Source organism: Mesocricetus auratus, unplaced genomic scaffold (genome assembly GCF_017639785.1).
Source record: "Mesocricetus auratus isolate SY011 unplaced genomic scaffold, BCM_Maur_2.0 Super-Scaffold_100011, whole genome shotgun sequence".
Classification (NCBI taxonomy): domain Eukaryota; kingdom Metazoa; phylum Chordata; class Mammalia; order Rodentia; family Cricetidae; genus Mesocricetus; species Mesocricetus auratus.
In genome coordinates this window covers 51,280,693-51,294,578 of record NW_024429195.1, presented here as the reverse complement: position 1 = coordinate 51,294,578, position 13,886 = coordinate 51,280,693, and the positions used below count along the sequence as shown (strand labels likewise).

The 13,886-nt window shown below is 38.7% G+C and overlaps 1 protein-coding gene across 6 annotated transcripts in view; it reads left to right on the top strand.

The window, feature by feature from the left end:
* Window positions 1-13,886, top strand: part of Grip1 (glutamate receptor interacting protein 1) — a 586,206-nt gene that overhangs the window by 227,677 nt on the left and 344,643 nt on the right. The window contains exon 1 of one of the 6 annotated variants that reach the window (XM_040754813.1): window positions 6,515-7,057. The exons of 2 other annotated variants lie outside the window; for them this stretch is intronic. In XM_040754813.1, coding sequence (XP_040610747.1) covers window positions 6,925-7,057 — 133 coding nt within the window. In that variant the 5' untranslated portion in view covers window positions 6,515-6,924. Of the gene's footprint in view, window positions 1-6,514; window positions 7,058-13,886 lie in introns of those variants that run through there. 3 more of the 6 variants (XM_040754814.1, XM_040754817.1, XM_040754820.1) reach the window with 3 other exon arrangements.

Here is a 13,886-nt window from a genome sequence, read left to right as displayed (position 1 = left end):
GTAACTTGATGTTAGGGGTTTGAGAACTGGTTTCAAGAGAAAAAGACCCAAAAGATGAGGAAACACTGAGAGGAAACTAAAAATATAGATTAGGCTAGTCTTTAAAACCCCAGAAATACAACAGACTACAGGGGAATATTTTAAGTTTTCATGAAAATGTTTCTGTAGCCAAATAAATCAATTAATTTTTTTTTGAAATTTAATACTTTGGTACAACAGACATCGGCCAAAACAGATAAATAAATTGTGCTATTTCAAGATAGATTTTTCCCCACTCTCTGAGTGATTTATAAAGACAAGTTGTGGAGAACGAGGGATGAGGGAGGAAGAGGGAGAAGATGAGAATCAGGAAGTGGGGGAGAAGGGAAGGGAGAGAGAAAATATGTAGGAATTTCTAGGAAATGGAAGGCATTAGACAATACAATCTTCAGATCCATTCCACGGGCCTTAAATGCATCCTGTGTAGTCTCACAAATATCTTTAAAGACTCCATCATCAACAGTGTATTTCTCATCATTTAAAAACATCTTGCTGCCTGGAAATAATAGTGTCTTATAACTGAAAGAGACTTTCTAGTCTAAATTTTTCTCCCAAAACACATCATACCTTTGAGGGAAAATTTGTGCATAGAACCTTTTTTGAAGCCCTTATGGTGTTAAGATGTACGTTAAGCATGGCAAGTTTGAAAATTGTTTTTAATTATTCATTTTCACTCTTCTATGCTCATTCCACATCTAGGTAGTAAATGAAAATTTTATCTAATAACACAAAGTGGGGTAAGCAAAGGAAAAATGCTTGAAAACCCAAAGAATCACCTCAAAGTCATGTGATACCTTTGAAGCCTAAGAACTCAGAATCTTAGAATGGCTGCCTGACATTTTGCAAGAGGTCTAAACAGCCACAGTAAATTCACAAATGCAGACATACCACAGTTAAATTTCATTTCACACTCAGTAAGCAAGCAGTCTTAGATGCTAGACACTGTCCTGCACTGCCTTTTAACTCAAAATCTTATTGGCCATGGAGGGCCAACCTTGAAATACTTCACAGATGGTTGAAATTAGTTCAAGCACCTCAAATTCCAGGCCAGAAAATTTGCTTCATGTTATTGTGTAGGTCACTGCATTATTTAATAAACAATCCAAACAATCAGTGATTGGATGGTATCAGATTAGATATTCAATTAGTAATTACTCAGGGAAAAGCCCTTTGAAAATAAGTGGTTTGTTTCTTTGTTTTTCTTTATTCCCCCTCTGTGTTGGTTTGTAACAGTGCTGAATGGGGCATGTTATGAATGGGGTTTGCCAGAATGTTAGAGACAGTAGCCCAGGCTGAAAACAGTACTTAAATTAGGTTAAAAATGCTTGCAAATCTGAAATTTGTTTTGTATTCAGCAGAGCTCTCAACTCTCCATACGATAAATATGGTTGTAAGAGAAAATCTGTTTATAATTATTCCAGTTCATGAGTGTAACATGGTTATAGAGGCACAATGTAATAATTTTTTTGCAGTTTTACTATACAGAGACCAAACACACATTTATTCTGGTGTACACTTTATTTCCCATTTGATGAATGGAGTGGGTTTTTATTACATCTTAAGCTAAAAAATCACACTGTAAGTGGTTGCAAAGGTCTAACTTCATCTTCTGTTGTAATCAGGCCCTTAACTGCACTTACTCAATATTGTTAGAGATACTTAAATAGAACATTATTAAGATGTTTTATGTTAAAATTATGTATGCATGAGGCACGTAATCTATGGATTTTATTTAGTGAAGTGCAACAGATAAATCATTTCTACTATAAAGCTTGTTAGATTAGTGAGAATGCCATCGCTCTTGAGACTGGAGTCCTTCCTCCCTCCCACTCTGCCATCCTCAGCGTGGCACAATGTCTTTCCTGGGATCTTGGGAGGGCTGCCATAGTTCCTGACCTCACATGCAGACCCCACTGTATCTAAAAGAGATAGATTATGTAGAGTGTTAAATATTTATCAGATAGACTGCATGTTCCATACTGCCTCTCAGAAGATACTATAACCATTGCTTAATGTAAATATGCAAAAGAGGGGTCCTTTAATTAGCAATTGAGGATATATTTGTAGGTTAAAGACTTACTCTTAATAGTTGGCCTGCTCTTTTAATAAAAGCAGATGGGGAACCTAATTCAAAAGAATATAGAACCTGTGCAAGTGTTTTATAGTCAATTGCCTACTTCCCAGGAGGAAAATAATGAGTCTCTCTCTCTCTCTCTCTCTCTCTCTCTCTCTCTCTCTCTCTCTCTCTCTCTCTCTCTCTCTCGTGTGTGTGTGTTTTAATATGTGTTAGCTATTCTTAGTTGAAGTACATTTTATTGAGTAATTCAACATATTTTGTTTTCTCATGTGAGCACATTTTTTTTCTTAAAAATTTAATAGTATACTTTAGTGACCCTTTAGCTCCACTAAAGTGTACTTGTTACAATAGTTAGCTTTCTCTACAGGAGAAAAGAGTGCTGCCATTGCTTACAAGTAATTAGTGTTTGGGGACTAGCTACTAGAATATATCTCTACCATGGTCCATAGGCACAGATGCCTGCAGGGTCCAGACGTGACTGAGTGACAGAATTGGGCCCAGGGGAGGGGACTATAGCTCAGTGAAAAGCAGAGACTTATTGGTGAATGTCAGTCTTCCTCCACTCTTTTCCATAGTGACTATATGGAACTGGGTCCAGGGCTACCACATCTTCTCATCTTTTAAGAAAAAAACATCGAATATCTGGTTTATTTGTGTAATCACCTGACTTTTTATATGTTGACCCAGTTTTCTAAAGAGAACAAATGCCACTCAGATAAGCCAACTATAACATGTCTGTGGGGGATAATTGTCCCAACAGCTGCTGGCTGCAGCCTCTGAACTCTCTACCTGTGGAGGCAGCCAAATGCAGTCACCAGGGAGGACCACTGGCCAGAGTGCCAAGAACTGTGCAACTGTGCCGCTTCCTGGAGCTGCAGGGTGGGGCTGTTTCTGCAGAGGTGTATCATGCCTTGCTGGGAACAGCACAGCCACGCTTCACTAACTTGACGGTTGTCCAGGGTTACTCACCAGGATCTCCACAGCACAAAGGTTCTATAAACATCACCCATGCTCATGGAGTGCTAAACAGGAAAACTTTAAGGGAGGGCCTGGAAAAGCACCCAGAACTCTAAACTCATTAAAGCACTGATAGGATTCTGTTCTCCGCCAACACCTGTAACGAAACACTCCTGCCATGTCTTTTGGATCTAGACACATACTTGTGTGTGTCGCGTCCTTCCTGACATGTCCGTTGGGTGTACAGTCACATTCATTCGTTATCTGTGACTTAAGAAGATTTTCTCTAAATATCAGATTCCTGTTTCCTGTTTTCCTTGCTTTAATAAGACTGATACACTCTCTGCCGTAACCCTCCAAATAGAAAATCCAAACACCTTCAAAAGAGAGAGGGGCGGGGGAATCTGACCCATCAACAGCATGACTACCTAACCTACCGAAACATAAGCCGAATATGGGCAGCAATTGGCATGCCAAAGTGGATGAGGGAAACCCTACACAAGAACTAGAGGCAAGTAGGGAATGCTGAGAGGGTGAGAAATAGTCCTGCTCAGGAAGACCACACCAGTTGGTTATCTAATACCAAATGGTTGAGTAAATAGGTGGCCAGAGAAATGGTTCACTAGTTAAGAACACATAGTGTTTTGGGGAAGATCTGAGTTCTGTTTCCTGAGCCCATGTCGGGCAGCTCAGAAATGACTTGAACTCCAACTTCAGGGAATAAAACGTCTCTTGGCTCTTCAAAGATGTGTGTGCTTGCGGGTTGGGAGGGGAGTCAGACATAGACATATAATTGCACGAAGTGAATATTTTGAAAAAACACAGCAAATAATAAAGCAAGGAGTAACTGTGATCTATACTTCTGAAAACAACAAGTGTATACATATAAGTTGTGGACAGTTTACTTGTTGGTGTGGGTTTTTCTGTAAAGATGGTTGTTTACTATGCTGAGAAAATTCTCCGTGGCAACTACTGAAGGTGAAAATCAGCAAACATGAGTGCAAAGTTTCAAGTTGCCCTTGCAAAGGTATCTTCAATACTAAAGATCTCTACCTCATCTTATGAGTGTGTCAGTACTTCTGGATTGAAGGGAAACTTTTAACAACAAATCAACATCATGCACTTAAGATTCTGTGTAGTTGCGGTTACCATACAATAAAATGTGTACCTGCATTGTTTCTGGGGAACACGTGCACTTATCAAATTAGTCAATGAGGGTATTTTCTTGGTTCAATTAATACAGAAAAAAACAGCATTCAAATCTTCAAACTCTGTATCTTAGGTTGTTTCTGTTGTGGTGATGAAACACCATAACCAAAAAGCAAGTTGGGGAGGAAAGGTTTTTTTTTGGTTTACACTCTCATAGTACTATTCATCCTTGAAGGAAGTCAGGATGGCAACTCAAACAGGGCAGAAACCTGGAGGCAAGGCCTGATGCAGAGGCCATGGAGGAGTGCTGCTTACTGGCTTGCTCCTCATGGGTTGTTCAGCCTGCTTGTTTATAGCACCCAAGACCACTATCCCAGGAATACTCACACACCAATCACTAGCTAAGAAAATGCACCCCAAGACTTGCCTACAGCCTGATTTAATGGAGGCTTTTTTCTCAATTGAGGTTCCTTTAAATGACTTTAGTTTATGTCAAGTTGACAAAAACAAAAAACAAAAATTAAACAGCACAGTCTGTTTCAAGAACAATTACATAGAAAAGACTTTTTTTTTTGCAAGTGACTCTTAGGGTAGGCAAGATAATCTCTAAATTAGTAGCAAAAACTGTGTTCTATTCCCTGTCCCAATAGTATTCAGTTGTAAATCTGGGGCACAGAAATGGATTTGAACCTTCTGTTCCTTTCCATGGAGAGCTAAGTGCCCTTGTATATCTGGTCTTTGGCTGATTTAAGAGGCCATGTGCTGTTGTTTACTGAGCTGTTATTCAAAGTCTAGACTCCTGATCGTCAAGCTTCTGCTTAATTATTTTTAATTGTTCTGCTTTGTTTTGGTTGAGGAAGCCAGAATAATAATGAAAGGATTCAGAACCTAAGGACAGTGGTTTTTGTTGTTGTTTAAAGATGTTCAAAAAACACTTTATAGTATCTCTTTCTCAGCATCATTAAGTTTTTATTTCTTGCCACAATCCTCCCTCCCCTCCAGCATACAAAATGAGAAACTTCTAAGCATAGGGGAATTGCATGGAACTATTGAATGTAACTCTACACACTTCAGAGTCAAAATGTTCTTGGTTGGTAAATATCTGACTTCCTAAATAAAAGTGTCCCTACTTCATCATGAGCAATCTCTATCAGAAAACAGAGTTCTGCTTCATTGTAGGAGAGAGAGAGAGAGAGAGAGAGAGAGAGAGAGAGAGAGAGAGAGAGAGAGAGAGAGAGAGAGATTGCCCATGAACCTAACAACAGGTAGAGTGAGTACAGCCAGCCAGTACCCCTGGGATGGCTGTGCAAACTTGTTATGGTATTGTTATTGAACAACCATTATTCAGTCAGACACATTTCTTTAAATTACATTTCTGGGAACAAGGGGCTGTGGAATATCATTAGTTTGCTAGGTAATATGCTGACGTGCATGATGAACTGTACTGTGAACTAAGGGCTTATTCCTTGTGTTAGAAATTACCATCCATGCGGAAATTTCTGAAGAAAGACCCTAGAGAGGGAGGATTACATAGGATCTATGCTTACCCATGTAGCCTCTCCGGGACTTCTGCCCCTTGACCTCAAATATTTTTGATAGCCAGGTTTTTGTTGTTTTTTTTAAAGTTGTTTGTGACTTTTAAGGATCAGCATAAACAAGGCATAGACATACTTATAACCATTTCTTGCTTCAAGAATTCAGGTTCACTCGCCCTTTTGCTCACTTGTTTTGTTGTTAAGCTGTGTGACAGCTCAGCCTGAGTCATACTTGAGCTGCAGGCACTCAAAGTTGAATTATTTGTGTTCCCCTTCTCTGAAAACCATGCAACTTCTTTTATTTGATGATTGTGGGGCCAGTGCTGTTGCTAAGCCTGTGAGAAGCCTCTCTGAGAAGCTCATTTTAATATCTAGATCAAACAGCGATTGGAATACATTAATGCCCAGTGGGGTAAATGTGTCCTTTGAAAGCAGCTGCAGAGCCTTCTCCCTGCTGCTCCAATTAACACATACAGCACACTCAGTCAGCAAGAGGGCTGTACATATGGATGAAACCACTTTGCAGATCACTAATGTGGCTTGCCAAGAGCCCAAAGAGTTAACCAGTCTTCTCTTTGCCCAAACTGTAGCTTTCTAGGAAGTTTCCCACGTGCCAGCTGTGCTCTGAGCAAAGGAATGTTAATAGAAGTGGGTAGGATTGGCTGGTGGGGAAAGCCGGGTCGTCCCTAGCTTTGGTTCAGTCCAGTGACTAGGGAGCTTCCCCACCCGCCCTGGTGATGGAGGTATTGGGTAGTGACATTTTAGTGCCAGGATGCCTCTTGCTTCAGCTGAATGAAATATCTTGAACTTTTGTTTGGTATGGGAGCAAGTTGAAGCCCGCAGTTTCGCTGTGTGTTTTTAATTGTTATCTTACTTTTGCTATCATCTCACTTTCTTTCTCTGCCCCACCCATCCTTTAAAAAAATAGCAGATCTGACAATTTCTTGGGCTAAATGAGAAGTCTCACCAAGGTACTCCCTTATCGCTGTTATGTTTTCCCCTGCTGCAGCTGAACTCTCTGCCTTGATGGGCACCGGGAGCAAGGCTAGAGGGTAATGGGTCCCAGTAGCAGGGCTTCCTGAGGTTCATTCATGCTCTACAGTCTTGCACAGCAGCTGGGCTGTCTGCTCTGCTGCTGGCTGCACAGCGCTGCCCTAGGAGCCAGTTATGGACCGCTTCCTGGGATTCGTCAAGCAGATTCGGAGGTCTAGAAGAAGAAAGGGGAAAAAGTACCGCCCGGAAGAGGATTACCAAGAGGGCTATGAGGATGTGTATTACTATGCTTCTGAGCATTTTCGAAGTAAGCGCTCTCCTCCGCCCTCCTCCCTTCTGCCCTCCTCCCCTGGTCCTTCTCACATGCCCGGGCTGACAGTAAACCTTGCATGCTTCTTTACTCTTGGATGCAAAAGATTTACCAGATGGTGTTGTGTGAAGTGCAAGCTCCATTGTGCTTGGTTTGTTGTGAGTATAGCCAACACATCCGATCTGGACACTATTACCAGTCCGGGTCCACATGGCTGTTAATATTGTAGATGTTATTGATTGATTCTGTTATTTGAAGGAGTCGTTTTATCTTGTAAGTGGTTAGAATATGTTCTGTTGTTGTCGCTGTTATTTTCAATAATTTTTTGTGTGTGCCTGTATACTTTTCTCCTTTCAAGATAGAAAAGGTTGGCTTGTTTGAAAGTAGTTGTTTATGTTGGAGTGGGTGTTCATGATTAATGCACTAGTCCTGACTTCTGGACAGTTACTGGTGATGAAACACGCTGTTTGTACAAGGAAGTTGAAATGCCTTTCTCTGATGCATGTTCATAATTTTGTTATTAAGTTAGGGGAACTCATTTACTGTCAGTAAGCAGCAGCAATAACTGTAGAATTAAAAAAATACCCACATGGAGACATTTGTAAATTGACTTTAAAATAGCAGAGAAATACAATTTTTCTTGTACCTGCCAGTGCTCTGGCAGTGAGGCTTAGACAGGTCCCAATAGATTTAAAATCCAGGAACTGCCTCAGGATGAGGAGAGAAAGCATCTCCCTGCCAAGATCACTGAGTTTATGTGCCCAAATGAGAGGGAGAGAGATGGCAGCTATGTGTGATCTTCATTTTAAAAATTATTTCTTATCTTCTTGAAGAAGGATCTTTGTGAACTTGTACCTGAAGCCCATTTTTTTTCCTTCTGGACTTTTAAAGTCTAACTATGAATGCATTCCATTTATACCTTTTGAGCATTGGCTAATAAATAATTTAGATCCCAATTTCTGTGGCACTGAAAGCCATGGGAATTATTTCTACATGACAAAAACCCTGCTGTGATTGATGAAAGCTGAGAGTTGAAAACTCATGTGGTGACAATAACACAATAATGCCAATTACAATTCTTTGGTATTTGCCGGAACAGTATTGCTATAGTGTTTTTACAGAATGTTCTCTGAGTTTCAGAGATATTTCCATGTTATAATGCTTTTTCATGAATAATCTATTCTAATGTAGTAGCAGTCTATGTTTTCTAAATTTAGCTTCCTTGATATATTCTCAAATTGAACTAAGATTAGTGGCACACATTAAAAAATACTGCCAGTTTGCATGAGGAGTAATTTTGAAGTGTAGCAACTGGGGGGTGGGGAGCTCAAAGAACATTGCTTGGACTGTTATTCCTTGAACACATTTCTTGCGATCAAAACACACCAAGTCTAATTCACACCCTCTGTGATTTCTGTTGTGATGAATGTGTGTACAAATTGACTCAAACAAAATCTCTCAAATGCTTACATTCTACTAGTTTTGCTGAGGATTTTTAAAAATAAATTTGCTGGAAAAAAAACATGTCAGCAGGGCAAAGTGCTTTCCAACAGACTAAAAAGATAGTATAATGAAGGTAATAATTGTTAAACTCAGAAAATCCCACCTTATCAGAGTCACCAAGGTCGTTCTAAGGATACAACAGTGACCAGCCTGAGTGTTGCCTTGCCAGGTCAAAATAAAATGCAGTGATTTTTTTTATTTTTTCAGAAGCATCCTTTCTTTATACTATGCAGTTGAAAACTTGTAGACTTAGCTGGCTGTTGGGTCCCAAACTTCAAAATACTACATCTTAAATGGAATGTGTCACAGTGAACTGGCATCTGGGGTTCGGCATTTCATTAAATATTAAATATTAAAGCTTTGCAGAGCCATGTCACATAGCACAGTGACCTAGTAATGCATCTTTGATTCCAGTTTCAGGGCCTTTGTGAATTGGGCAGAGGGGATTCTGTATTTAACTGCTATAGAAAAGCGTACCCAGCAAACCCGACTCTTAAAGTCAGTCTTCTCAAATGGGTAATGCAGCTGAATTCAATTACATCTGCTGTGTATCTGTTTTAATTAGTCTTTGGTATAACTTGGAAGTCTATACCCCATGTAGCGCATCACATGGGAGAAACTCCATTTATGTTAAGGCTGAGAGCATGGTGGAATTTATTGATGATATTCATGTCTTATTTAATGATGCCATTGATTTTTTTTAAAGAAACATCATTCTTGGTCTCTAGTGTTTTTCTTTCCTTTTATGAAACTTAACTCTGCCGTGAAGGTTTTCTATCCATTCATATTATAAGAAATGAATCATATGATAATTAAAGATAGAGATAATAAGGACTTTCCAGAAAATCACCCCCCCCCAATTCTTCCCTCTCTTGTATAGTTTCAAGGGCTTCCTAAAACTTGATTTTATTCTAAGTAATGTTTCTTCCTTTCTGAGTTCTAAATGAGAGTTTCATCATCTTTTCCTTCATTGTGGATGCTCCTCAGTTATTGTATTAAATGCTAAAAACTGAATTAAGTTGTTAACAGGGTCCTATGCTGTGGAATAAAGATTGTTCCAGAAATGGGTGATTTCTCTGCAATGCTATCAGAAGTGGGTTTTAACAATGATGGACTTATTTTTATTTTTCTAAGGAAAACGTTTGCGTATTATTTAGAATCAACATATGTAACTGTGCGCAAGATGCAGAATTAAATATTTTATTAAAAACTGCATGTCTCACTTATCATTTCTTTTATAATTCTAGAGTTGGAATTTAAGCAAACAAGACAGGAGCCTTAGGCAAATCACCAAACACTTTTGGGCTTTAGTTCATAAAATGTGACATCTAAGGATGCTTCTAAATACAAAATATAATTTTCTATTTTAATTTCTGTGTAAGTTCATATAAAAGAAAAAAACAGTGGTAGTTGGGAAGGAGGCAGGCGTCTCCAGCATCTTACTATATTGCTCAGTCCTGTCTCCAGCACCTGGGGTCTCTGCTCCAGCCCTAGAGGAATTGATTGATACCACAGTGACTTTAGGTAAAGAATAGACAAAGGGTTTTATCTGCTATTTTAATCAAATAATCCACTTGGCCATTTTGAAGGAATTGTCTAATTAGCTGGTGAATTCATTTTGATTGGGAATTGTCAGAAAGGGTATGTCTTTTATTTAGGATCATGATTTATCATTGACTATTAAGGAACTTGGGAAAGTTTTGATAATCTGACCGAGTTCTCAATGTATTGCTAAATCATAGAGGTTTTCTGTTTAATTGCACCTACCAAAGAACACTATTTTCTCTTGAAGTTCTTGCATTGATGATTCATTGAGTGTTTCCCCTAAACAAAAACCTGAGTTGATTTCAAAACTATCTTGAATCTAAATGTAACAGCCTGCTATACAGTTAGACCCTAAAATTCACTTTAATTTTGCTCACTGACCCTCTCCCCAAATAAGGGATTATTGTGACTATTTTTTAAGGCTCTGGCTGGCCATGCTTATTTTATCAGCCACACAAATTTAAATGTCTGATCCTATTGTTACACTGGATTTCACACTGGATAATATTCAAGCTGTGTTATCTATTCATTGTCTTTTGACTGTTCTTAGCTGTGATAGAAGTTCTAACTTGCCAAAATTGATTTGCTGAATTATTGAAAGAGAGACACCTGTTTGTCTCTTACCAACTACAGCCCTGGCACCTTCTGCAGGTGCATCATGGTATTGAATTAGCCATGGTAACAGCTCTCCTGGGTTCTCATCTTAATGCACCTCTGCTGAAGCTAAGCAGTGTGTGAAAACTGTACGTGGCAGTATGTAGTGACCATTAACCTTTTCTGCTGAGGTCATTGAAAGTGAACCTAGAGAAAGAGAAGAGATGCTGGTTAGACCTTTCAAAGAAAGATCATTTGTATTAACAAGTTATTTTCACTTCTTGTTGTTTGTTTATGCTGAGCTGCAATTCTCAGGTGGTGTGTGTGTGTGTATGTGTGTGTGTGTGTGTGTCTATTCAGATGCATAAAAACATGATAGCTGAGTTATTTTATTAAGCAATGTATGCATTTGAAAGTCCTGCTCAGGCAACTTCGCTTCAATTTGATTTAGATCTTATCTTAAGAATATTTAATGTATTTCTTTTATTTAATTGAAGCATATTACATATTATTCTCCTTAGGGCATAAAGCAAGTTTGGTGGTGGGTCTTTACAGTAGTGAGGGCAATTTTAGGCAGTGATATGGGTGATTAATTTTCATTTACCTATTTGTTTTGTAAATCCATGTAACAATTCTCTTTCTCCACTGGAGGCATGCCATCTAGTTAGCGTTCTGTCTCTTGATAAATGTGCCAGAAGGATAGAATGAGAAATTTGACATATGCTTTGAAAAGGTGGTTAACCCCCTCTGTAAAATGTGCTGAAGCTGACATGTAGTGTGCTTGGTTTCTTTGGCCTTTGGGGAAAGAATGAAGAGAAGTGGGGGTGGGGGAGGGAAGGGGCAAGGGAGGCTTAGCCATCTTTACTTCCTAGGTGCTGACAAACAGCACCATTTGTGTCTGCAGCACAAACAGTGATCATCAAACTGACAGGTCTTGGATGTGAGATCTTCTTGGATGATTCAGGCCTTAGCTGTAGTTAGTTTGACTCAAGAAGTCCCTGGAGGATTTAAAGAAACAATGATTATAAAGAACCAGGCTTGGTTATGAAGAGGCACTTTGCTTGTTTTATTCCTGCCCTCTTCAGTTTTCTTTTGAAAGAATTGCTGTCCATCAGGAGTGCAGTTGTTTTGCTGAAAACTTATTGGCTAGAATATTCCATTTTTTGAATGTTTTGTTTCACCAGCTTTATTATCCCAAGCAGTGTTTTTTCTACATGAAATAAGTTAGAGGAGTATTAAACTTGAAGGTACTTTGGAACCTATGTTGGCTAACCTGTGTATTTCTTAGATGATAAATAGCTAAACCGTCCAGCAAGTTAAGTAATTTGTGCATGCTCGACTGACTATGTGGTCATCACAAAACTGGGGTGAGAAAGTAGACTCTGTTACTGGATCTCATCCCCCTGTCTGTTATCCTGCATGTACAGTTTGGCTTTCTGATAATACTTAAAATCCAAACTTTTATGCATATGAATTAGACACTTTCCATGGTGAATCATTTATTATGTTTAATTCTGAATCATCTTAACAGCTAATTTAAATTTATAAATCAAATCAATATGTTTTATTTGTAGGTGATTTTTGATGATTGATTATTAGTGACTCAAAAACCTGTGTTGTTCTTCATTTCCCATCTGTCCTGTTGTTTGCAAATACAAATATCACAGAATACATCTGTGGGGCAGTTAAGATGGCAATTTCTCTGAGAATAATAGAATTAAAACTAACATTGAACTTCAGTTTGTTAGGGTCTTTTGTCTGATGTAGAAAATCCATCCTCAGCATCCTATCATAAGGAGGACAAGCAGCCTTTGTGAAAACTTTCCAATGTGAGCATACTCGATTCCAGGCAAGGAAAGAGCACTACTGAAACCAATTACTCTTCTAAACTGGTGCTAAGTTACGCGGTAGGTCCCTGGAATAGTCTGATGACACATTACAAGTTCACAGTCTTTATCCTGACCCAAGTAACCAGAGACTGTAGTGAGTGTAATGCACTCAGATTTCATGTCTCCTCTCTGCTTGCATTCTCCCATCACTGATGGAACATATGGCATATGGAGGTGAATAACTCCTTCAGGCCTATTTTGGTCTTAACTATACAAACTCAAAAGATTGCCTGTATTGGGCCCACATCCCATGTGGCCTGTTGATTTTTTTTTAACTTTCTGTTCCTTACTCTTTTTTTTCCTTTTGTATTTATTAATAAAAGATAGCCAAGCCTATCATCTGTTTACCATTCCCTGCCCCTACTTTCCTTTAAGAATTGAATCCTACTTGGAATGAATCACACAAGTACTCCACACAGCCTTCACCAGATAAGTAACTCTGAAGCTGGTGTGTGGGTGGGGACTCAATCACACTGGTAATTTTGAATCTGTAATAGAAGTGATAGAATTCTACTCTGCTATCCCAAGTATTGCACAATCTTAGTCAAAAAGATCCCCTAAAGCATTCACCTATACATTGCAGCTATTTGAATCTGTTGATTAAAACTGAATGTCATGTATTGGTTCTACAGATGTAGGAAGATAAAATTTAGGTTCATTTTAAATACTAAACCTATGCAGATGTATGTCAGAAATTCTCTGAACTGATTCTATAGTACTATGAAGTTAGGACAAATATAGTCTTAAGTCATATTTTAAATAGTATAAATAGGAAATGCAAATTTCTTTTTCTTTTCTTCCTCGTCTTCTGAATGGGTTGATTTCTTAACTTTTATTTGTAAAGCCAGTTGTTTGAGATTCAGAATGCATTTCTTCTTAGGCATAGTAGAGTAGGAATGGGGAAGGCATAAATTCAGAGTCTGGCCTGATCAGACAAGCCTCTGACTAGTTCACTAACAGGAATAATGAAGTGGCTAAAAAAGACACAAGCTTTGGGACAAAGCTTTCCTTTTACAGCAAAAGTAGTTTTGTAGTTGTTTCTCACATGTGGAAATCTCCTGCTTGTCCAGCTTTGCAAAATTAGGCATCACAGGGCAGAGATGGGCTTTTTCAGGAATGAGAAAATAGTTGGCTCCACCCTGAAAATGACATCATAAAGTTTAGACTTGACTTCTCTATATCATTAAGCACAATGCTTAGGGAAAACTGCTCTTGCCACAGAAGTAGAGAATACTGTGTGTGATTGTTTTATTGTTTGTTTGTTTGCTTTTTTATATAAACACATGTATCAAACT